Here is a 25,206-nt window from a genome sequence, read left to right on the forward strand (position 1 = left end):
CTCATCGAAACTAGACTTGGGGTGTATTCACACCTGTGGCTTGTTTGCTTTGTTCCTTTAGGAGGCTAAAAAGATACATTGTTGCATTTTTCTTTTGGGGTGTTCACAGCGTAACAGTCCCAAGCAGTCCAAAATTGTAAACAAATGTCCTGCGCCAACCATCTGTTCTCTCACTGGTCAGATATCTTCCTTGAAAGGGGGAAGAGTTTCCCTGGGAATCCAATCAGATAATTTCAGAAGGTGGCGGTAATGCACCATACTTTGTTGGCCTATCGCCATATGGCGATAATAATATGGCAATTATAATAATAATAAGAAGAAGTTGTTTAACTGAGAAAAACAAACATGAAGCATCAGCAGTGTGTGTGTGACTAGTTTGTTTGCTTGTGTTTCTCTGGCTAACACTGGTACCAGTGTTTGCTAAATGAACAAAATTTAAAAAAAAAAAAAACTTTTATTCTAGTTTTTCTTTTGTTTTGGTTGACAATTGGCAACCTGGTGCATTACTGCCCCCTCTGTTGGAGTGTGAACCACAGTTAATGCACTGCAAATGACCCGCTACAGGGCTCGAATGGAAGCGGGCCAAGAACGGCAAGAATGAGTGGTCTTTTATTCCACATCCGAGCACAATTGTTGTGTTCACATATGCCCAAATGAACCAGTCTTTGGAGTTAAATGCTCCCTGTTTCAGAACAATTGCAACAATTGAACAATTCTAAGTGTGAATACACCCTTAGATAACCCGAACTTGGGCATTTAGAGTTGCAACAAGCAGTAGCATCGGCATAGGGCTACATTTCCATTCTTTTTTTTTGTTTTATTTATATATGTCTCCAGAGCAACTTATATCATAATCCCATCTTGACTCTGTCACTTCTAATCTTGATTCAGCTGCATATTACAGGTCATTATAAGAAAATGTTGTTTATAATTATTTGTCCATGAACTCCATAGTGATCTGTTTGAATGCTTTGCTATTGCGGTGCCACCAGCCCAGCTCAGAAGCAAATTATGATGATGTTTACAAAAGTTGGTTTCAGCAATTATTTTACCATTGACCTTTATGTTCTCTACTTCTTTCAAATACATATGACCAACATGGGAGTTTTCAAACTATCTGATTTGTGTTTCCCGGCCTATCAGATGTGTTTCTAGCAGTCTTTCCCTGTTTCTGAAACTCAATTGTTACATTGTAGGCTTTAACATTGCTATCATAAATAAGAATGCTACTCAAATCTGCTAAAAAAAGTCTTGATCCAGGAGTCTTGGCTAATTATAGACCAATAGCCAACTATACAGGCCTTTGATCAATGGCCATTTAGATGTTTAAGTGTAAGAGCCATGCTGTTTTTCTTCACACAACCTGCACTGGTCTGTCATTGGGTTACACTGGGTTTCATATGTCTAGTCAAAGACTAGACTATTAAACATGGAGCACAACACCATAAGTTACTAAAATAGGAAACACCATGTACAATTTGCTAGAATGAAAACATTGTGAACACATTTCAAACCTGATATATCACACAGCTGCTGTCACAACAATATTTTGTCTTTAGTTTAACCAATAAAACATTGTCAACTGGGCTTCATTAAAACACAATATAGCTGACCACAGAGAGGGGAGAAGGGAAGTTTAACAGTTTATCACTGCACTTCAAATCGACTCTCCCAAATTACTATTCATAGTCTACATTTTCAGTCACCCTGTGTCATTCCTAAGAAACAGCAGCATGCAGCTTATAAGAGAGGTTACAAAGGTGCAAAGCGTAGCGCTGTCATATCATAAACACAAGTGTTATTGATATGACCATGTCCTTTAACTCACACATAAAACAAATCTCTAGAACTGCATTCTTTCACCTGTGCAACATTGCCAAAATTAGGAACATCCTGTCTCAAAATGATGCAGAAAAACTAGTCCATGCATTTGTTACCTCAAGGCTAGATTACTGTAACTCATTACTATCTGGATGTCCCAGTATCTCCATAAAAAGCCTCCAGTTAATCCAGAATGCTACAGCCAGAGTCCGGACAGGAAATAGCAAGAGAGATCATATTTCTCCTATATTAGCTTCTCTTCATTGGCTCCCTGTAAAATACAGAATAGAATTTAAAATCCTTCTCACATACAAATCCCTTCATGATCAAGCTCCTTCATACCTTAAAGACCTCATAGTACCATATTATCCCAATAGACCACTTCCAAAGTGAGTTTCCAAAAGCAGAATGGGAGGCAGAGCCTTTAGCTATCAAGCTCCTCTCCTGTGGAACCAGCCATAACAACCATGTTACTAACCTTGTGCTCTCTCCCTCTATCTCTGTTCTCTCTGTACCTTCTGCAGGTGTCCCTGGTCCTGGAGCTGTATATCGCTGATGTGCAACCGGTCGAGGCAGATGGCCGCCCAAACTGAGCCCGGTTCTGCTGGAGGTTTTTTCTTCCGTTAAAGGGAGTTTTTCCTCTCCACTGTCGCCAAGTGCTTGCTCATAAGGGAATTGTTGGGTTTTTAGTTTTAGTTTTTGTAAAGTGCCTTGAGATGATTTGTATTGTGATTTGGCGCTATACAAATAAATTGAATTGAATTGAATTGATGATTGTATTGTGATTCGGCGCTACACAAATAAAATTGAATTGTATTGAATTGAAATTGAATTTCATAGAGGATGATGGATGCCCAGTTTCCCCATATTCCCAAAACATTCTCAAGATCATCTGGCTGTTTCTAGGGAGGTGCGCTGTGAGATAAGGAAAGCTATTCTTAAATACAAGGATGAAAATTGAAGCTCAGTACAGCAGTGGAAATCTAAAAGCTTAAAGAATATGGCCTCCATTAATCAGCAAACTGAAATCAGGAAACTTATTAGTGTAAATAGCATGGCCAGCCCTGATTTAACAAGCACTTTAAACTCATTTTTACCTTGGTTTGAAACTTCAGACTTTCTTGACATCTCTGCTTGCAGTCAGTCTCTAAAACCTCTTGGGGAAATTGTGATTTCCTAGGATCAAGTGGAAGCCTTACTCAAGAAGGTTTTGGTTGGGATGGCTATGGGACCTATATCTTGCATTACTGTGCCGTTCAGCTCAGTGGTGTTTTCACTGGAATCTTCCAAAATTGTGTGGATCTTGGTCAGATACCCACAGTTTGGAAAACATCAACTATTAATGTCCTCATCATCAATTTCTATTCAATTCAATTCAATTCAATTTTATTTGTATAGCACCAAATCACAATACAAATCATCTCAAGGCACTTTACAAAAACTAAAACTAAAAACCCAACAATTCCCTTATGAGCAAGCACTTGGCGACAGTCAAGAGGAAAAACTCCCTTTAACGGAAGAAAAAACCTCCAGCAGAACCGGGCTCAGATTGGGCAGCCATCTGTCTCGACCGATTGGGGTGAGTGGATAGAGCAGAGAAAAAAGAACAGCAACAATAAACAACAAATAGACACTGCAGGTTGGTGGGACCAGTAACTGCACATCAGCACAACAGCTCCAGGACCAGGGATACCTGCAGAAGGTACAGAGAGAGAACAGAGAGAGAGGGAGAGAGCACAAACTAGGGGAGAGAGAGAGCACAAGGTTAGTGACATTCAATGGTGGAATATACATGTGAGGTGGGAGGAGAGGAAGAGAGGGGAGGGGAAAGGAAAGTGCGGGGGGTTAGGGTAGGGGAGCTCAGTGCACCGATGGTCCTCGGGCAGTCTAGGCCTATAGCAGCATAACTAAGGGATGGTTCAGGGTTGCCTGAAGGCAGCCCTAACTATATGCTTTGTCAAAGAGGAAGGTTTTAAGTCTAGCCTTAAAAGTATAGAGAGTGTCTGCCTCCTGAACCCAGGCTGGGAGCTGGTTCCACAGGAGAGGAGCTTGATAACTAAAGGCTCTGCCTCCCATTCTGCTTTTGGAAACTCTGGGAACCACAAGTAGACCTGCACACTGAGAGCGAAGTGGTCTATTTAGAGCGAAGTGGTCTAATTTCTAACATAAGATCACCGCAAGGTTGTGTGCTGTCACCTCTTTCATTTATACTGTACACAGATAGCTGCAGATCCTCTCAAGAGAACAGGTTTCTTGTTAAGTTTTCTGATGACACAGTTCTTGTATCTTTACTTACAGGCACAGAAACTAACCATGGCCCTGTATCATCAGAATTTGTTAAATGGTGTGATGAAAACCACCTTGAATGCAATGTCTGTAAAGCAAAATACATTATTATTGGTTTCAGATGCAACACTGTACAAGGTGTTAACATTGTACACGAGGAATTGAGGTATGACATCAATACGGGTTACATTGTCAAACAGGGTCAGCAGAAGATTTACTTGTTGAAGAAATTGACCTCTTTTAATGTAAAGGAGAGGATCCTTACCAATTGTTGTTGTTCTTTTATTGACACTCTTTTAACCTTTCTTTTACTTGTCAGTTAAATGTTGTGTCCATTAAAGATAAAAATAACGTGCAAAGCATTGTTAAGCTCTGATCTAAGATCACTGGTATCAAACAAAGCTCTGTCTCCTGAGTTCTCTTTGATGCCCTCAGCATATTGTTTTTATGTGCCATTAAGGAGAACTAATCGTTTCTCTAATTCTTTTATTCCGCTGATGGTAGTGTTTTTAAATAAGTCTTTTATGAGTGCTTTTATATGATAATCACGTAATGATTTTATTTATTAGTAAGTTATTTTAAGATATTTATTATTTATTAGTATCCTTTTTGTGATATATATGCATGTGATACAAGGTAAGCCGCTATTGAATTGCCCTTATTGTGATCAATAAAGTTTTCAGAATCTGAATCTGGTTGTCCATCGCTCACATGGACTAAGTTGAGATGCTGGATTTCATCCATAATGAAATGCCATTCTAGATTTTGGCTATAGCAGTACTGTGGAATAAAAGGATACAAACACATCTCAAACTGGCTGTCAAACCATGGCAACTCAGATATCGGTGTCACATGCAGACAGCCTACTGAGCCACAGCTGCCCATATATGACAGCTGAATTCCATTTAGCTGTCTCTGGATAAGCCATTGCCTTTGTTGGTTCAATGTCACAGTGTACAATGTCATGTCTGTTTTTTTTTTTTTGTTTGTTTGTTTTTGTTTTTGCATGAAAAAGGTTGAGTTTGACAAGGATCCTATTCTCTGTCACATGCTCTACTAGCAGGTGTCAAAGTTCCACAGATATCCACAAGGTTTCTCTGTTGTACATAGGTTGATAAAGCAAATGTGAAGTGTATACCAATCATCATTTTATTTAATGTTATTATTATTTAAGTTAATATAAATTATCTATGAGAAAAAACAAACAACTTCACACTATGAAAAACATAAAGGGAAAACTTAAACCAAAATTAAACCTGAAAAATTAATGGCTTAGAGCAACTTTTAGAAACTCTGGTGGGTGCAGAGTCCCTAAAAAGTAACTATGTGAACAGATTTTGTTTTGTATGCCTGACTGATACAAATACAGGTCCACTCACCTCATGCATGTCCATGTCTTCAGGGTTCTCCCATATACTCAGAGAAGCCGGGGTGACGGGGGCAACCACTATGTAGTACCACCTGTATCAAACATAACACAACTGCTATGCTAGATATACCTAGGCTCAAAACACAGAGTTTCAAACATATTTCCTTTCAGCAGTCTGTATAGTTAATCCACACAGACTTTCCTACTCCATAATAAATGGAATAAAATCTGCACCACATAACTATCAAAGTGCCCCTGCCTCTTTGCAAGTATTTTTCCTTGTTTGCAATTATTAAGATATTAAGATACCTTCTGCAGTTGAGCACACCTCCCTGCTGTTTGATCATGATAGCAGGGGCAGGGACAAGGACTGGACCTGTTAGAAAAATATCCAACCTTGTAGACATGTAGCCTCTCCAGCGTATTTTTGGTCTATCCCGGGGCCTACTACAAATTGAACTGTCTAGGAAGCATCCTAATCAAAAGCTTGTGAACATATGTAATGGCTGGAATGTAGATTGACTGATAAATTTAAAGCATTGTCTTCTTTTCTTACACAAGCGGAGTTACTTGTCCTTGTACCTTTTTATGAATTTAGTGTGACTTATGTATAAAAAACAGTGGAAACCACAATAAATATAGTAAACCCCAGCAATTTACGTTACGTCCCTAGAGCACCCGCAAAATTGTGAAAAACCGCAAATTTTGGATGTGCTCAAAAAAATGTCTATAAATGCCAATTTTTATAGTTTAAACCCTAAATATGCCCCCAAAACACTTTAATTAAATCAACTTAATACATTATTAGTAAATAAATTGTGACCTACATTAGTAAATTATTTATATTAATATTATTAATTCTTAATAATTTTGCATTAAAACGCATGAAAAATTATATATTGTCATAAAAAAGCCATAAAAAATTGCAGAGGATATTTTGGGGGGGGTTACTGCGAACAATTATTAATTAGGGTCTAAGGAAAAATTTGCCAATGACTGAGGCCGTGAACTCTGAATAAAGGCCCATAAAACCTCATCAAATGTGCTACTGTAATTTCAGCTAGAGGTAGGTACTGGCTTTTGAGCCACATTATCAGCTTCCATTTGTTTAGATTTATCCCTATTTAAAGTATGTTAAATCAGCTATGTTTTATCAAAATGTTTTACATTCAGTGGTTTGTATTTTTGAATATTAAGAATCCAGGGGCGGTTCAAATTAGTTCAGCTATTATTTCTTCTCATATAAAGCCAGCCTTAATTACTTTATACAATGGTAAAATATAAAACTAAACAATAAAACTGATATGTGCAAAGGAAAAAGGATATTTCAGTACTGTCTCTTGACATCATAGTCATTTTGTCAGCATGCTTTCTGCTCAGACAAAAAAACAGCACAGACCTGACAGGGGCTCCAGCAGGGATCCTCGGTAAGATAACTGTCACTTTACCACCCTCCTCTATGTCATGTTGGTATCGAGCTGGCCTCATCTTCAGCAAGTCTGGAGCTGTTCGGATGGAAACCTGCTGCTGGAGGCCACCAGCACTGTTCCCTCGGCTCATCAGCACAAAGGAATAATTTGTATCTGGCTGCAACTCTGTAATCAGCTTCCTCTTGAGGTTGCCTTGTACTTCCACACTTTGCTGATTGTACAGGATCTGAAGCAAGGATGAAGTTTCTTACTAACATGGAGATTGAATGCAAGTTTATTACACTGGCTGTCTATGGTAGTAATCTAAACTGATTACAAGAAAAAAAATTATTTTTCCTATATTTTATATTACCCGCATATTACCCTAACAATAAAGCAGCACATTATTATAAAATTGAATATCATCAGCATAAAGGGGTGTATTAATGATTTTACCCCTCTCTGTAATTGCACTGTACTCTCAAAATTTCGAGGAAGAATTTGGCATTAGAAGAAGTATATTTTCTTTTGTCATTAGTTTATTTAGAAGATTGATACTGCGCTTATATCTCTAACAGCTAATATCAACAGCCAATTAACTTAGTTTAGTAAAATGACTGAAAAAGTGGGAAACACTACCTGATTGTGTAAAGTGAACAATATCCCAACAAATTACAGCAGCTGCTGATTACAGCTTGGCTATGATTTGGCTGTGAAACTGCTTTCCTTTTAAAAGCCTTATTGTTTATTTATTTATTTGTGCATTACCGTATATGAAAACATTATTGCTCCAATTCAATTTGTACTTGCAACAAACTTTGTGACCTTCCTGCGTCCTGTGTTCACTGTTTTTGTAGAAGAAGACAAGCCCCTTACTAAATAATCAGTCATACAGTACAGCTCCAGGGAGAATTTAATATAGTGCAAAATGATTTTCTTGATGATTTAAGAAGCAACTGTTCTGTTAAAGATGCCAACAGAACAAAGTTTCACAATGTCTATTTTGTTTGTTGATTATCATAAAATGTGTATGTATGAAAATTTACTACTAATTCACTAATAATAAGTCACCTTTTTCATTTACAGCTGTTGTGTATGTGAAACTGTGAGCTGATCTTACCTTGAGAGGCACTTGAGACTTGTAGGTTTCTGGCACTTCCCAGGTCAGCAGGACAGAGGTTTTCATCACAGCTTTCACACCAAAATTCTTGGTGAACACTGAGGGAAAGTCTGTATGTTTATTTGGTGGTTAATTTATTTCAGTATGTGACTGACAGTTTTATAGTTGATGTGCTGGCACACAAGACAACAATACTGTTTATGTCAACTAAAATTACCTTAGTCTTATTATTTGGATATAGTACCAAATCATCAGTGATTATATTGTTTTCTGTGATTTGACAAAGACTGACTTAAATCTGTGCTAATCATTACTTATGATCTCAGTCATTCTGAGCTGAAATGTACTGTATGGTATGAAAAACTAAGTGCTGCTAAGGTACTACCTAAATTGCTAGCGTAACCAGAATAGTATGTATAAGCATGAAAATTTGTGGAATTATTTTTTCCTATACTAGCTCCCAGCAAATTTAATAGAGCATCATTTCAGTCTAAGCAACATATAGACACAAACACATTCAGCACTCAGATGGTTGTGATCTGCATGATTAATGGTGCTGGTTGATTCATGTTACATGGAATGGGTCAATACATGTTTGCACTAAAACACTGTATTACAACTCTGTGGATTACTGTTGTTAGCTGCTAGTTACACCAGGCCCCAGAGGTTATGACCCTAACTGATGTTATTTTTGATCCCCTTCTGCTTTTGGACACCACACAAGCAAATTTCACTAAGTGGATTTAGGTTTGGCTGTATCAGTAGGCTGGTAGGCCAGTAGTATACACAAGTACAAGAATATAAATGACAACACCTAGCCAAGCTTGCATATACGCAACATGTGCACCAGTGGAGGTAATCCGTTTCAGGTGTAAGAAGGAAGCAAGTTAAAGCTCTGAGTGTTTCCATAAGTTCAGTAGTAAACTCTTAGGCGCGCAAATTAAATACATTAAACAGTCAACATTTCTTTAAATCTTTATCCTTGAACCTCTATCGACCAAGAGTAAATGCTAAAGTTTGTTTGTGAATAGTTTAAATGAATATTTATGTTAACAGATCATGCTCTTCTTATACTTTTTTTTTTAATATGAAGAATATGTTTTGATTGTCTGTGCCAGAAGTTACGTCAACATTTGTTAATGCATCGCTTTCTGTACATGGTGTGTATGAAAAATACAAAAATACATTTCACAAAGCCTGACAAAGATGTCAGTAAAATTGAAACAATGTGCTGATAAATTCAATTTGCTGGGACCTTTCAGGGGATCATGTGGATCTTTTGTCTGACTATTGCCTTCAGCTTGTTTTCAGGATGTATTTTGGATGTGCATACCCTAAATCGTTCACCCCACCCCGTGTAACTTACGAAACAAGCTGATGACTGGTTGCCTGACAGTTAATATCCTTAAAAATGTTATGTTAAATGTAGGGCTGTCAATTGATGAAAATATTTAATCACGATTAATCGCATGATTGTCATGAGTTAACTCACGATTAGTCACATATATATATAATATATTATATATTTTATGAAGTAGAAAGAGAAGTACAATGCTGCCTAAATGACCAATCATGGCGTGAAGTGGATGTGATTGTCAGACTGTCCATTTCAGAAGATTTAGAAATGCTCTGACATAGAAATCCCTATCTGACCATGTGACATGCTGTTCATACTCAGTAAATCCTGCCCAACTTCCACATCTCTGACAAAGAGCAATGCACAGCCACTTATCTAAGCTTCTCGAGTAACATCATTAGACAGTAGAACATCAATTTTCACCGCTATGCTGATGACCTCCAACTATACATTTGCATTAAACTTAATGAACAATCCAACCTAATCAGGAGGACTGAATGGGTGGGTAAAAGTCAGCTTCAAAATGGCTGGAGAGCCAATGCAAGATGGGATAGCTTGCAGTCTGTGTAAATTATTAATACAAACTGTTGAACTGCTGCTTTGTGTGTGTGTTTTTCTGTTGGGCCAAAGATGTCACAATCTAAAGATTGTGATCAAGTTTGTTGTAAGTCAAACTCTATTCTTTGTGTTCATATATGGCATTGTTGTCAAGTGTGTTTGGACTTTCCTGTGAGCACACTATAAATAAAGTTGAAGTTTAGGAAACCTCTCTTTCCCACAGCATAGCTTATATTTAATAAGACTTCTCCAGAACTATGAAACACCTTTCATGTTTCTGAAATTGCGAATAGAAAATTCACTGATAGTAGAAGAGGAAGAAGAATGCAACAATGAATAATGAAAATGCAACATTTTATCACATAACATGAGTTAATAGAAACACAGCATAGTCATCACAGCAGCAAAAAATAGCACATATGCTTCATCTATAGTGTATGATTGGAAAGAGGGACTGTGCGTAATTTTATTCATGGATGGCATAGCAGCAGCTGCTTCATTTGTTGTTTAATTCTCCCAAAACGGTAGTGGGATCAGTCAGGAACTAATAGTGATTCATCTTCTGTGGTTTTTAAAACATCACTGAAAAAATATGTCTAAAGCAGATAATGAGACTTGGTGGTAGAATGAGTTCAGGAGTGTGTTAAGAGGAAAAGGTTAGCTAAGAAGAAGTGGGACACTGAGAGGACAGAAGAGAACAGACAGGAGTACAGGGAGATGCAGCGTAAGGTGACGGTAGAGGCGGCAAAGGCCAAACAAAGGGCATATGAGGATTTGTATGATAGGTTGGAGACTAAGGAGGGAGAGGTGGATTTGAACAGGTTGGCGAGGCAGAGAGACAGAGATGGGAAGGATGTGCAGCAGGTTAGGGTGATCAAGGACAGGGATGGAAATGTGTTGACAGATGCCACAAATGTGATGGAAAGAAGGAAGGAATTCTTTGAAGAGTTGATGAATGAGGAAAATGTTAGAAAGCACAGAGTAGAAGAGGTGATTATTGTGGAGCAGGAAGTAGCAAAGACCAGTAAGGATGAAGTGAGGAAGGCGTTGAAGATGATGAAGAGTGGAAAGGCAGTTGGTCCTGACGGCATACCTGTGGAGGTATGGAAGTGTTTAGGAGAGGTGGCAGTAGAGTTTTTGACAGGGCCACTTAAGATTTTGGAGAGTGAGAGGATGCCTGAGGAATGGAGAAGTGTACTGGTGCCCATTTTTAAGAACAAGGGAGACGTGCAGAGTTGTGGAAACTACAGAGGAATAAAGCTGATGAGTCACACAATGAAGTTATGGGAAAGAGTAGCGGAGGCTAGGCTGAGGTCAGAAGTGAGCATTTGTGAGCAGCAGTATGGTTTCATGCCAAGAAAGAGTACCACAGATGCAATATTTGCTTTGAGAATTCTGATGGAGAAGTACAGAGAAGACCAGAAGGAGCTGCATTGTGTCTTTGTAGATTTGGAAAAAGCGTATGACAGGGTGCCGAGAGAGGAGCTGTGGTTTTGTATGAGGAAGTCTGGAGTTGCAGAGAAGTATGTTCGAGTGGTGGAGAACATGTATGACAGTGTAAGACAGTGGTGAGGTGTGTTGTAGGGGTGACAGAGGAGTTCAAGGTGGAGGTGGGACTGTACCAAGGATCAGCTTTGAGCCCCTTCTTGTTTGCTGTGGTGATGGACAGGCTGAGGTGAGGTTAGACAGGAATCTCCATGGACCATGATGTTTGCAGATGATATTGTTATCTGTAGTGAGAGCAGGGAGCAGGTGGAGGAAAAATCTAGAGAGGTGGAGGTTTTCTCTTGAAAGGAGAGGAATGAAGGTTAACCGCAGTAAAACAGAGTACATGTGTGTAAATGAGAGGGACTCAAGTCGAACGGTGAGGTTACAGGGAGTAGAGGTGAAGAAGGTGGAGGATTTTAAGTACCTAGGGTCAACAGTCCAGAGCAATGTTGAGGTTCTCTCGGGGAGTGACGAGGATGAATAGGATCACGAATGAGTACATCAGAGGGACAGCTCATGTTAGATGCCAGAGAAGCCAGATTGAGATGGTTTGTACAGGTTCAGAGGAAGGACAGTGAATATATTGGTAAAAGGATGCTGAGGTTAGAGCTGCCAGGAAAGAGGCCTAGAGGAAGACCAAAGAGGAGGTTCTTGGATGTAGTGAAGGAGAACATGAGGATAGTAGGTGTAGGTGTGAAGGATACAGAGGATAGGGTTAAATGGAGGCAGATAATTCGCTGTGGCGACCCCTGAAGAGAGCAGCCGAAAGGAAAAGAAGACTGAAAAGATATATCTAAGAGGTTCTAAGTTTAACCATAAAATGACAAACAATGCTCCATCCATAGAATAAGTATGTTGGAAGACGATTATTAGAGTGCACAGCAAAAACTCTAGTGTTTATATGTGAACAGTAGACACATACAAACACTTTTTCGTGTTAAATTAACACTCTGAGTTGATATAAAGGTTTTTAGATTTATTAATCCTTGGAGCAGACTCCTGCATGGGTGAGGTTGCAATCCTCTACCCGCCCTGCAAAGGCAGAATGCAATACAAGTATCCTAGACATGGCACAAGTATCCTAGACATGGCACAACAGCAAGGTTAATACATAATTAATAAAAATAAATAATAGTCTGCAGATTAGAGGAAAGTTAAATCTCATTCAAGTCCAATACCTTGCATATTTGATGCACAGCAGGCACACTGTGAATACCGTCATAACTTATTAAGATTTTAGAGCAAGGCACTGGGATTTGTGATAGCTGACATTTGTTAGTATACATTTGTTACTAACTAACAACTCTACTATTTTGCATTTTTAGAGATAACCTCATATTTATTTCCCTGATAAATAAGCACTGATATTTTGCATCTAGACGTGCTTATGTAGTTGATGTATAAATTATTATTTTATGCAGAGGCGGAGCAAGTTTAAATGTATCCACCTATTAGTTTTGTTATCCTACTAATAATGAAGTCATCCTCTCCTGCTGAGCTACAACTGGCCACCAAAATTGGAAAAATGCTAGTCACACCTACATTCTTAAGTAAAAAGAATTTTTTCTGTGATTGCACCTAATTTCACAATAAATAGCCCTAAATAGTCAAGTCCTGGAGTAATGTACTGAGTTCTAAGGTCACAGATGAAGCTACATGTACAAAGACAGTGCAGTAGTTGTTTAATGCAGCACACACAGACATACACATACGGCATAGCCTGTGGTTCTCACCTGGCATGGAGGTAGACATGGTCCTGCTCTGGATGCTGGGGCTGATGGGTCCTCCCCCTTTACTGGTGAAAGCTTGAATTCTAATGTCATAGGTTGTGTCAGGCTGCAAACCTTGGATGATCATCTGTGTTTCTGTGGTACTGCTGGTGTTATTGTGCTGGCTATTGATATCGCGATACACCACCATGTACTTGACAATCTTCCCATTCCTCTCAGTCAAAGGAGGGGGATCCCAGGCCAGCTTGGTGGTTCTGGCAGTCAGGCCCACAACACTCATATTTTTCGGGTAGCTACCAGGAATATCTTCAGGGGTGCTAATCTCCTTCACATATTCCTCACCGTTGCCTGCTTGGTTTTTGGCGCACAGTTTGAAGATGTAGGTGGCTCCCTTGTGGAGGCCAGTGACTGTAAAATGATCATCTGTCTTTTTGAAGTCTTTGATGGTGAAAGCTTCTTCATCTGTTCTCTTGTACTGCAGCTGGTATCCCACATGCTCACCTACCATCTCCTTAGGAGGCTGCCACTGAATAAGGGCAGTGTTCCCTATGGTTGTGCTGATCATCATAGTGGGCTTGCCTGGTACTGAAAGACAAGGCATGTTTTCCAATATGTATATGTTTTGATAACACCTACATTACCAAATCCACAAAACACAAAAAGAAACTTAAGCACATTGATGTCTTAATTTGGTTGGTATACAGGTGCTGCTGAACAGTAAAAAGCTTGCCAGTGTACGGTGTATTTGCAGCAATTGTAGTGTTTTCTTCAGTTGGGTGGAGAACCTAGAATTATTTTAAAAGATCTCATAATTCATGATTATGATATTAGCTACTGTACTATATCACCTCTTAGAACGTTGTAACATTGTTGAAAACAAGACAGATGGGGCATGAAACATGAGCAGACAGGTTAAACACTCAGACTGTAAACAAGCTAGCGCCTGGCCGCATAAGAAAGTTGCATGCAACAGCTTTTGCATGTATAAAAAATTTAAATGAAACCCCCAATTCCCTTTGTTAATATTAATGGCTGCTGAGAAGAAACTATAAGGGTGTTCATATTCACCTTTGTTTTCTTCATTAAATCTGGACCTATTTTTAGCCATCATACTGTGTTGTGAAAACTTAGCAATTAATTTGTTAAGTAAATTGTCCAGTGTTCAGAAATAAGCGATTGGAACAGCCAACACAAACTATATTATTAATTTAACCTTTAAATCATGGTGAAAATGGTTACCCAACCTAAACTTAACCAGACTTTGACCACAGCAGAGACACATTAATTTACAGTGCCTTCCACAATTATTGGCACCCCTGATTAAGATGTGGTAAAATTGGTCGTTATTGGGTCTTTCAGCAGGATAATGACCCAAAACGTGACAAAATCTACTAAAAAATAGTTCAGCAGACACAAAATAAAGCTCCTCCAATGGCCATCTCAGGCCCCAGACCTCAACCCGATTGAAAACCTATGGGGTGAACTGAAAAGGAGAGTGCATAAAAGAGGACCCCGGACCTTGGATGATCTGGAAAGATTATGCAAAGAGGAATGGTTAAAGATACCTCTCTCTATATTCTCCAACCTTCTGAGATGTTAGAGGAGATTAAGTGCTTGTTGGCAAAAGGGGGTTGTATGAAGTATTAAAATAAAGGGTGCCAATAATTGTGGCACACATGATTTCATATAAAGTATTTGTTAATGTTATCTTTGTTTTTGCTGAATAATTGTACTTCAATTAAAGGTTGGATTTTTCTCTTTTTTTCTGAATTTTGGTTCTATTTTTAAAAAGAAAATTAATTTGTTTGAAGCTTAAAACCCAATCTTAATCAGGGGTGCCAATAATTGTGGAGGGCACTGTATATCTAAACGTTGGTAACATTAGCTAACAATAGCCACCAGAAGCATTGTTCCTCCCAGAGAGACCTGGGTAGTTTCAGTAAAGTACCTAAAGGTATTACAATGCGCAGGATATTTTTATTGCTGATTTTACTGCTGGTATTCACTTTTTTTCATTTTAACAAACAGAATTTGTTATTCAGCAGCCTATTTCAAGTGGGTCACAGCTCAGTACTGAATCTATGATTTTGGTGTTCAAATGGACTCAGCTGCAATTTTATAAAATGACAAAAAAAATGTTAAAGAAACACATTTCAGAATCTTCTGTAACAGGTATAGATGGAACACACAGAACACACCTGCTCCTCTGGTGGTCACCAATTTGGCCTTACTGCGAGCTCCATCGCCTTTGGTGGTATATGCAGCTACAGTCACAGAGTAGGTAGTCTCTGGGAGTAGACCTGTTATAATGGCCTCCTGCAATTCAGATAAAAAAAGAGTGAGGAGATGGAGAGAGATGAAAAAAGAAAGTGAAAATGGACACTGAAGGGAAAAGAAAGAAAATGACAGAAAATGGGATACAACATTCAGGTTGAGACTATGGTCTCAGCTGATACTATCAATTTTAGCTATTTGGTAGCTTTTGAGAGTCAAAAATATTATGCTCTGCTCTGTTCTTTAAATGATAGGTCCAATTTTATTAACAGGCTCTAATTGGTCCTAGTACCTGGGCTGTAATGGAGGAAAAAGCTAACTCCAATTTTAGGTGGTGTATAGGTTTACTACAACTATGAAGAGAAAAAGAGCCTATATCAAATAGGTGTGAAAGAGTTGTGCTCCATAAATGCTCCTGAGGTGCGGGTAAATCCAAATAATGGAAATAAACCCTCACTGTGCAGTAAAATTGTGGGATAGTGTGTCAGGGAGGTGATGTATAACAGACATTTTGCTATTTGCCTTTATTTTCAATTCCAAATAGGATTCATTACAGGCTCAAATAACTGAAGGGGCACAGGCCTAGTGCCATTATTACCAATAGCAATGATCAACAATGAGAGTTTTAATAAACCAAAATTTGTGTTAGATCAGACATCTATAATAAAAACACTGCACATTTTTACCTACTAAATGGGTAACTTCATGCTTATTATCCACACAACACAAAACATGTATTCTACATCTTATTTCTTGAACACAGAAACTTCACAAATGTAAAACTGCTGTGAGCTCAGTGTGAGATCAGACTTCATATGTCCCTCCACACAAATATGTGCCCGAATACAGTACAATACACAACACATAAGTTCATATATTCCACCACTTTTCAAAAGCCTATTTTTTTACAGCAAAATGTACACTCTGCCAGTTGCTCTGAGTGGATGAGGATTTAATTTTATTCAATTTAATTACAGACAAAGCAGAAATCAGCTTGGCCCTAAAGAGTCAAGATATTTCCCTCCTTCATGTCTTGACAAAGAAGGTGCAAGTTAAGAGAGAAATGTGACTCGTGAAGCTGCTAATTTCTTCTTAAAGCCTTTTTAAGTCTTTTAAAAATCTGTTGGTATTCTGTTTCATTTTGTTGCCAGAGGCTTTCTTGCTATCTAATTGAGCTTTCATCTGTCATTTTAAAATGCAGAATAGGTAGGTGATCTGTGGGGAAACATGGATAAATTCCCAAGGGTTGAAAAGATTGAACATTTTACATTAAGAAAGACACCTTTACAGGAACCACTCAATTGACAATGGCTTTTTGTTTGTCAAAGAGCCCAGAAAAACAGGCGTTGATGGTAAAACTGAATACATGCAGTATAAGCCCTATACACCACAGGTAGTAAGGGGAGATGGAGGTTAGATAATTCTGAAATATTGATTAAACCATGTAAAAGTAAGGTTAAATATTAAAGAGCTAATTTAAATCAGTAAGAAGAGAAATGATTTCATAGTAATTGTATTATGATTAATGGCAGCATGGCGGCTGAGTGGTCAGCACTGTTGCCTCACAACAAGAAGGTCCTGTGTGGAGTTTTCATGTTCTCCCCGTGCTTGCGTGGGTTTACTCTGGTTTCCTCCCACAGTCCAAAAACATGCATGTTAGGTTGATTGGTGACTCTAAATTGCTCATAGGAGTGAGTGTGAGTGTGTGTTTGTCTTTGTGTGGCTGGCTCTGTGATGGACTTGTGACCCGTCCGGGGTGTACCCCTGCCTTCCACCCAAAAGAGAGCTGGGATAGGTTCCAGAAGATCCCTGTGACCCTGGTTACGGAATAAGCAGGTAAAGAAAATGGATGGATGGATGTATTATGATTAATTGTGATCAATTGTACTGTGATTTTATTGTGGTTGATTACATGATATATAGTGATGAAAATATGATTTAGTCTATTAATGAAATAAAATAAGTTACGTGCACAGGTCAATAGGGAAGTGAAAGAAGATGGGTGAACAGAACATGCAAACTCCACACAGAGCCTTTAGCTATCAAGCTCCTCTTCTGTGGAACCAGCTCCCAGTCTGGGTTCAGGAGGCAGACACTCTCTGTACTTTTAAGACTAGATTTAAAACCTTCCTCTTTGACAAAGCGTATAGTTAGGGCTGGCTTCAGGTAACCTGAACCATCCCTTAGTTATGCTGCTACAGGTCAAGACTGATGGACCTCCCCCTACCCTAACCCTAACACTCCCTTCCCTTCCCCTCTCTTCCTCTCCTCCACACACACGTATATTCCACCATTGAATGTCACTAACCTTATGCTCTCTCTCTCCCCTAGTTTGTGCTCTCTCCCTCTCTCTCTGTACCTTCTGCAGGTGTCCCCAGTCCTGGAGCTATATATCGCTGATGTGCAGTTACTGGCCCCACCAACCTGCAATGTCTATTAGTTGTTTATTATTGCTGTTCTTTTCTCTCTCCTCCACTCACCCCGGTCGAAGCAGATGCCAAACTGAGCCCGGTTCTGCTGGAGGTTTTTTCTTCTGTTAAAGGGAGTTTTTCCTCTCCACTGCTGCTAAGTGCTTGCTCATAAAGGATTTGTTGGGTTTTTAGTTTTTGTATAGTGCCTTGAGATGATTTGTATTGTGATTTGGTGCTATACAAATATAATTGATTTGAATTGAATTGAATTATCCACCTGTCCCTTACTAAGAGGTTTTACTGAATGTCCAGACTTACTATCTGATCTGCTTAGTTCAGATAAAGTGGGTGATTTTAACATTCAAGTAGATGTTGAAAATGATCTCAGTAAATGCATTTAATTAATTGTTAAATTAAATTGGTTTGTGTGGTTTCTCTCAAGGGGCAGCATAGTGGCTTAGTGGTTAGGGTTTTTCAAGTCTTCAACTCCCACCTCTGAGAGAGCTTCAAGCAGATCCTGAGGGAGGCTGGGGACATTGAGTCCGAATGGACCATGTTCTCCACATTCATTGTTGATGCAGCAACTTGGAGCTGTGGTCGTAAGGTCTCTGGTGCCTGTCGTGGTGGCAATCCCCAAACCCGGTGGTCGACACCAGAGGTAAGGGATGCCCGTCAAGCTGAAGAAGGAGTCCTACCAAGCCTGGCTGGCTTGTGGGACTCCTGAGGCAGCTGATGGGAACTGGTAGGCCAAGTGTGCCACGGCCTGGGTGGTGGCGGAGGCAAAAACTTGGGTATGGGAGGAGTTTGGTGAGGCCATGGAGAAGGACTATCAGTCAGACTCAAAGAAATTTTGGCAAACCATCCGGCGCATCAGGAGGGGGAAGCAGTGCTCTGCCAACACTGTACATAGTGGAGATGAGGAACTGATGACTGGGGATATTGTTAGACAGTGGAGGGAATACTTCGAGGATCTCCTCAACCTCACCGACACGCCTTCCGTAGAGGAAGCAGAGGATGGTTGACACGCCTCTGCAAGATTGCATGGTGACTGGGGACAGTACCCTTGGATTGGCAGACTGGGGTGGTGGTCCCTCTTTTTAAGAAAGGGGACCGGAGGGTGTGTTCCAACTATAGAGAGATCACACTCCTCTGACTCCCTGGGAAGGTGGCTCATCCCAGACCAGCTCTATACCCTCTTCAGGGTACTCAAAGGTTTGTGGGAGTTTGCCCAACCAGTTCACATGCGTTTTGCAGACTTGGAGAAGGCATTTGACCATGTCCCTTGTGACATTCTGTGGTCTTGGAACACTGGACCTGCTCTATACTCTCTTCAGGCTCCTTGAGGCTTTGTGGGAGTTGGCCTAACCAGTTCACATGTGTTTTGTGGACTTGGAGAAGGCATTCAATCGCATCCCTTACAACATTCTGTGGGAGGTGCTCTGGGAGTATGGGGTCCGGGGATCTATGTTATGGGCTATCCGGTCTCTGTACAACCGGAGCAGGAGCTTGGTTTGCCTTGCCAACAGTAAATCAGACCTGTTCCTAGTACATGTCAGACTCTGGCAACGGCTGCCCTTTTTCACCAGTTATGTTCAATATTTTTATAGACAAAATTTCTAGGCGCAAGTCAAGGATTTCATCTCTGCTTTTTGCAGATAATGTTGTCCTGTACTTCACTAGATTCATAGGTCAGCTGCATCCGGAAATGTCTGCACAAAGAAATGATATTTAGTACTGTGTCATTTCCAGTTGTGAATGGTTTCAGTTTGGTAAGATGTCACTAAACCGAGCTGATAGTTTATTATTATACAAGTTCAAGATAACAAATATTAAATAACCTGCCTAAAGGTTGAAGTGAAACCTTGTTAATATGCTTTGCCATTACAGAGCCACTTAAAGTCAGCACATTGCCACTCTTCAGCACTATTTTATCAATGTATTTTATGAATGCCTGTTATGTGGTTGCAGGTGCGGTGCAGGATGAAAGGAGGTGAGCACTCAAATGCAGAACATGATCTCCCAGGGCTCAGGGACAAACCTATAATCCCTGTCCGGGAACGAAATGTCCGGGAATGTTTTGCCTGCCTGCCCTCGCAAAACATACAAAGTCCCTGTCCGGGAACAAAACGCCACCGTTGGCATGGACAGGCAGGCAAAAAATAAAACTCACCACAGGTAGAACCAACACTCAACTACTTCAACTAATGCTCCGACAACAAACAAAGAAACAAAGGAGATATATATACACTCAGAACAAAAACTAATTTGACACAGATGAAACTAGTTTATACTAATGAGTATAAAGCTACCTGTGATTAACATAAAAGACAACAGGGACTCGGGCACCAAAATAAAAGACCAACAGGAACCGGAAACCTAAGACTATAACTATGCAAATGCATTCACCATGTAACCAGCTGGTCAAATAGATTCCAGTTCAGTCAAACCATTCTTCCATTTTGTACATAGAAAATTAATCTGAAAAGCATTCTGTGGACTGTCTTTGCTGTGTTTTTATATACAAATATTTATCAAGGCATTCTAAAGGATTTGTATGCAACAGGCTGACAGCATACTGCTTTTCTTTGACTTTTGGATTGTACTGTAACATTCTTAGGTCTAGATGAGTATGCATCAAGCCAGGACCTTCAGCATGCACTGGAGCGGTTTGCAACTGAGTGTGAAGTGGCTGGGATGAGAATCAGCACCTCCAAGTCTGAGGCCATGGTTCTCAACTGGAAAAAAGTGGCTTGCCATCTCCAGGTCAGGGGAGAGATCTTGTTCATAAGTGAGGGAAGGACGGAGCGTGAGATTGACAGACAGATCGGAAGTATCATCAGATCATCGACCGCATTGCTGGGTCGATGAACCGATCCGTTGTGGTGAAGAAGGAGCTACCGGTCATCAAGGGACAGAGTAATGTTCAAGAAGACTACATTAAAACAAACATTCTAAAGACCCTCTTATCTTTGAACCCTAGTTAACCCTAAACAGGACAACTCAAGCTACAACAATGGGACCAGTAACTACATACAGGAAATTCATGGACGGGTCATCTGACCTATGAACCTCAATGGGCCTCAAAGATAAGTCAGACATCAGCCATAATTCATTTCAGTTTTTGATACAGGATTCAACTTAAAGGACTGATAGAGACACTGGAGAGATGATCCCTATGTAAACCAGTTAGATCTATTAATTGTCTATATTAATTGATGTATTTCAATATTGTAATCATATCAGACTTTCTGAATTATGAATTCTCTTTCATAGCATTCGTTTTGTGTCTCACTATGAGAATGCCTCCAGCATGGCCTCATCAGAAGCTTCAATACCACTACGCCTATACCACTACGGCTGGCACTAGTGACGACTATGTCAGGAGGGGAGGGGACCCTCCTGCTATATAATAGGTTGACATAGCGTCAGTCGTCATTCAAAAACCTCTTCTCACTTCTCACAGAAGCCTGCAGACAACTGTGCTATCGGCGCTAAAGCTAGACTGTCCACAGATTCGAGTGAAAACTTGGTCACCGGGTGCTTTGTGCTTTACAATACGGTTGCTCTGTACCTGATGAGCAATAGCAATACTTCCACTGCTTGAAGTAGCAATACTTCAAGAAAGGCCGAAGTAGAAATACTTCTGCCACCACCGGCGACGTTAGCGGTATTGGCTGGTAGCAATAACCACACGCTAACACCTCACACAAGGTAGCAATACCTAAGGAAAGTAGCTCTACTTTCCCCACGCTAGCAGAGAAAAGCATTTTTCAGCAAGCTGCTAGGCTGACTCACCGAGCTGCTAGTGTCTCCTTTGCTAGTCATGGCCACGGCTAACAACCCCGCTGAAACCGGGAAAAGCCCGAAGCTCTGCCCCTGCAGCAATAAGATGTCTAGCCAGGGCACTCATCCGGTGTGTGTGGCGTGTCTGGGCTTACCCCACGCTCAGGGCCCCTTATCCTCCACCGACGAATGTATCCATTGCGCTGTCTTCCCACGCAAGTTGCAAGTTGCCCACCAGACTAGCCTGTGCGGTAGTGAGCCTATGCTGTCTGAGGTAGCCCCGCAGCAAGGCGAATGGGTCATGTCCAAGGTGGAGGGTCCCGCACATGTCCCGGTACTGAGTTGGGCAGACGCAGACCCTGAGTTCACTGACACCTGTTTCCCGTCAGAGGAAAGCGCAGCACCCCGCGTCTTGCTGGAAGGAGGTGGCGACAATGAGGAGGGAGAGTCGGCTGACTCAGAGCTCCTGTTGTCCGATGATAGTGATGATGAGGAGGAATCAACAATCTTCACTGTTACGGGTGAGTCTGCAACGCCCGCCGCCGTGCTGGGAGACATCCCGCGGGCATCATCCCCTCTGGATCTTGACATGCAGAACATGTGCAAATGTGCAGCTGCCAGGCTTAACATTCCATGGCCTGCAATTGAAGCTGAGGCAGTGAAATCTCGCTTTGACGTAAAGAAAGCCAATGTTGCCAATATTTCCAGAGCTGCTGGATGAGATGGCGGCAACATAGAAAAGCAGGCCATACAGCGAGAAGCACCCCATCGTGGGAGGCTCCCTGTTGGACTGAGAGGGAATGGAGAAACATGGGCTTCGCCACATGCCGCCCATAGAGCCACTGGTAGCAACCCACCTCCACCCGAAGACGTCTCTGTCGTCCTCGGCTCCATCCCTCCCTCACAAGGCAGACTGCTTTCAGTCCAGGCTCACTAAGAAGTGCTACAAGGCGGTGGCTCTGTCAGCAAGAGCCCTACATGCTTCTTCGATGCTGATGGCTTACCAAGCCGAGTTAGAAGAACATATGACGGCTAAACCAGATAATGCCCTGTGGGAGGAAATCTGCGTCATGACAGACCATGTCCTCCGCCTCCGTAAGGTGGCCATTCAAGCCACCGGCAGAGCCATGGGTCTCATGGTTCTCCAGGAAAGGGCGTGCTGGCTCAGGCTCACCAACCTCACGACCAAGGAAAAAGAGAAACTCCTCGACACTCCGGTCGGTCCCAGTGGTCTCTTAGGCACGGCTGTCGCCTCCATGCAAAAGAAATGTGAGTAGATGATGAAGCGCTGAAGCTCTGCCTGCCGAGGAAGGCTCCCACCGTTCCCGGCACGTCATGCCAGTCATATGCGCAGGCAGTCTCTCATCCAGTCCCTGCTTTCCGGACCCCCAAAGTGTCCATAACACAGGGAGCCCCACAAGCCCCCAGAGGTGCAGCTAACCTGTGGGCAAGGAAGCAACCTCCACAGGCCGGGCCTCACAGCTCTCCACCTCCTTCCCCCGCCACCACGATGGTGAGGAAGAAGAAGCGGCAGGCCTGACAGCTTCTCCACCAGGCCCAGTCAACCCCCCTTGCGGGCTGCTCCGCCCAATGGCTCCGTTCCAGAGCAGGTTCAGCAGGACTGGTTCCACACAGAGTGCAGTCCCCAATCCGGCATTCATGTTCGGATGCCAGCCAGAGGGACTCACAGATAGTGTTCCCAGTGTTGCACAGACACTGTCATGAACTGGGGTGTGTGTGTGTGTGTGGGTGCGGGAGCGAAGGAAAGGCGGTAGGACCCAAATGCAGAACGAACACAAGTCTTTATTCCCTTCTGGAATCTCCAGGGCAGAATAAAAATACAAAACTTAGGTAAGTGGATGAGCTAGAACTAAGGATTGACCGGATGGGACGGTCGTCATAAAAACTCACTGACATCAATGATCACGGTAACAGTCACAAAAACCCACCACTAATGCTTCGCCAGAGAACAAAGGAAAGAGGGAGGTATAAATACAGAGACCACAAAAGGTGATTAACCACAGGTGAAAAGGATAACCAATAAACAACAGGTGAAACCAATGAACACAAATAGCAAACGTGAAGCTGCTGGGGACCAGTGCACAGGGAAAGAGGAAGTCTCTACAAAATAAAGGTCTCCCAGCAGGAAGTCCCAAAGGGGAATCATGACATACACTTCTCATGTCATGCACTCTATAATAAAATGGTCCCCACATGCGCATCCAGGCAGAATGCCGAGGGTGCTGTTAAAAACTTTGAAAAATATGCAGAAAAAAGATATGTTGGAAAACAAATCAATCCTTTCTGCTATAACACAGCAGAAAGGATTGATTTGTGAAAGCCTTTTTCACAGACAAAATATCAAAGATAAGACAAACTATCTCTAGCTGCAGTCCTAGGAACATGACAATATCACCTGTGCCTCCTTGTTCTCCAGTGAATCTAGAACATTTTGATCTCCTTGATCACAGAGCTCTGGCAGAAACGCTTCTACAATTAAAATCTACATCATGCTGCCTTGATATTTTACCAACAAATTTTTTTAAAAATGTTTTTAACAGCTTAGCTCCAGATGTATTGCAGATTGTCAATAGTTCTCTTCAGTCAGGGCAGTTTCCCCAGGCCTTAAAAACTGCTGTTATAAAACCTCTTCTTAAAAAGCCTAATCTAGATGCTTCAGCAGTAAGTAACTACAGGCCAATATCAAATCTTCCATTTCTGGGAAAAATAATCGAAAAAGTAGTTTCTCAACAAATTCACAGATTTATGGTGCAAAACAATCTTTTTAATGCACTTCAGTCTGGATTTCGCGCACACCACAGCACCGAGACTGCACTTATTAAAATTTTAAATGATTTACACTTAAATAATGATGAATCCAAAACCTGTTTTAGTACTACTGGATCTCAGTGCTGTATTTGACACAGTTGATCATGATGTGCTGCTTGATAGACTAGAAGCGTGGGTGGGAGTTACTGGCTCAGTGTTAAATTGGTTAAAATCTTACTTACAAGTCTCACTTGGTAACTATGAGTCTGAGCGAACAAAAATGAAATGTGGGGTTCCTCAGGGGTCTATTCTTGGCCCTCTCTTATTCAATATCTACATGCTGCCCCTTGCTCAGATTATGGAATACTACAACATTGACTACCATACCTATGCAGATGACACCCAACTTTATATATCAGTATCATCTCATGATTATAGTCCTCTAATTTCATTATGTGAGTGCATTAATCAAGTCAAAGAATGGATGCGCCAGAATTTTCTCCAGCTTAATACAGACAAGACAGAAGTGATTGTTTTTGGCCCCAAAAATGAAAGGTCAAAGGTCATTGCTCACCTTGACTCCATGTCATTGAAAGCTACAAATCAAGCCAGAAACCTTGGTGTAATCATTGACTCAGACCTAAATTTTAACAACCACATAAAATCCATCACTAAATCTTCCTATTACCACCTGAAAAACATTGCTAGAATAAAAGGTTTTCTGTCTAAACAAGATGCAGAAAAACTTGTTCACGCATTTATTTTCAGTAGGTTAGATTATTGTAATGGCTTGTTCACAGGTCTTAGCAAAAAGTCAATCAGGCAGCTACA

General features: G+C 41.0%; 1 protein-coding gene across 1 annotated transcript in view; it reads right to left on the reverse strand.

Annotated features, from left to right (window-relative positions):
- Nucleotides 1–25,206, reverse strand: part of ptprfa (protein tyrosine phosphatase receptor type Fa) — a 363,596-nt gene that overhangs the window by 169,277 nt on the left and 169,113 nt on the right. Inside the window, exons 11-15 of the mRNA XM_026323606.1 lie at nt 15,337–15,454; nt 13,142–13,723; nt 8,006–8,103; nt 6,876–7,132; nt 5,487–5,568 (exon numbers count right to left, since the gene is read on the reverse strand). Coding sequence (XP_026179391.1) covers nt 5,487–5,568; nt 6,876–7,132; nt 8,006–8,103; nt 13,142–13,723; nt 15,337–15,454 — 1,137 coding nt within the window. The remainder of the gene's footprint in view (nt 1–5,486; nt 5,569–6,875; nt 7,133–8,005; nt 8,104–13,141; nt 13,724–15,336; nt 15,455–25,206) is intronic.

The sequence above is a fragment of the Mastacembelus armatus genome, chromosome 4 (genome assembly GCF_900324485.2).
Source record: "Mastacembelus armatus chromosome 4, fMasArm1.2, whole genome shotgun sequence".
Taxonomy (NCBI): Eukaryota; Metazoa; Chordata; class Actinopteri; order Synbranchiformes; family Mastacembelidae; genus Mastacembelus; species Mastacembelus armatus.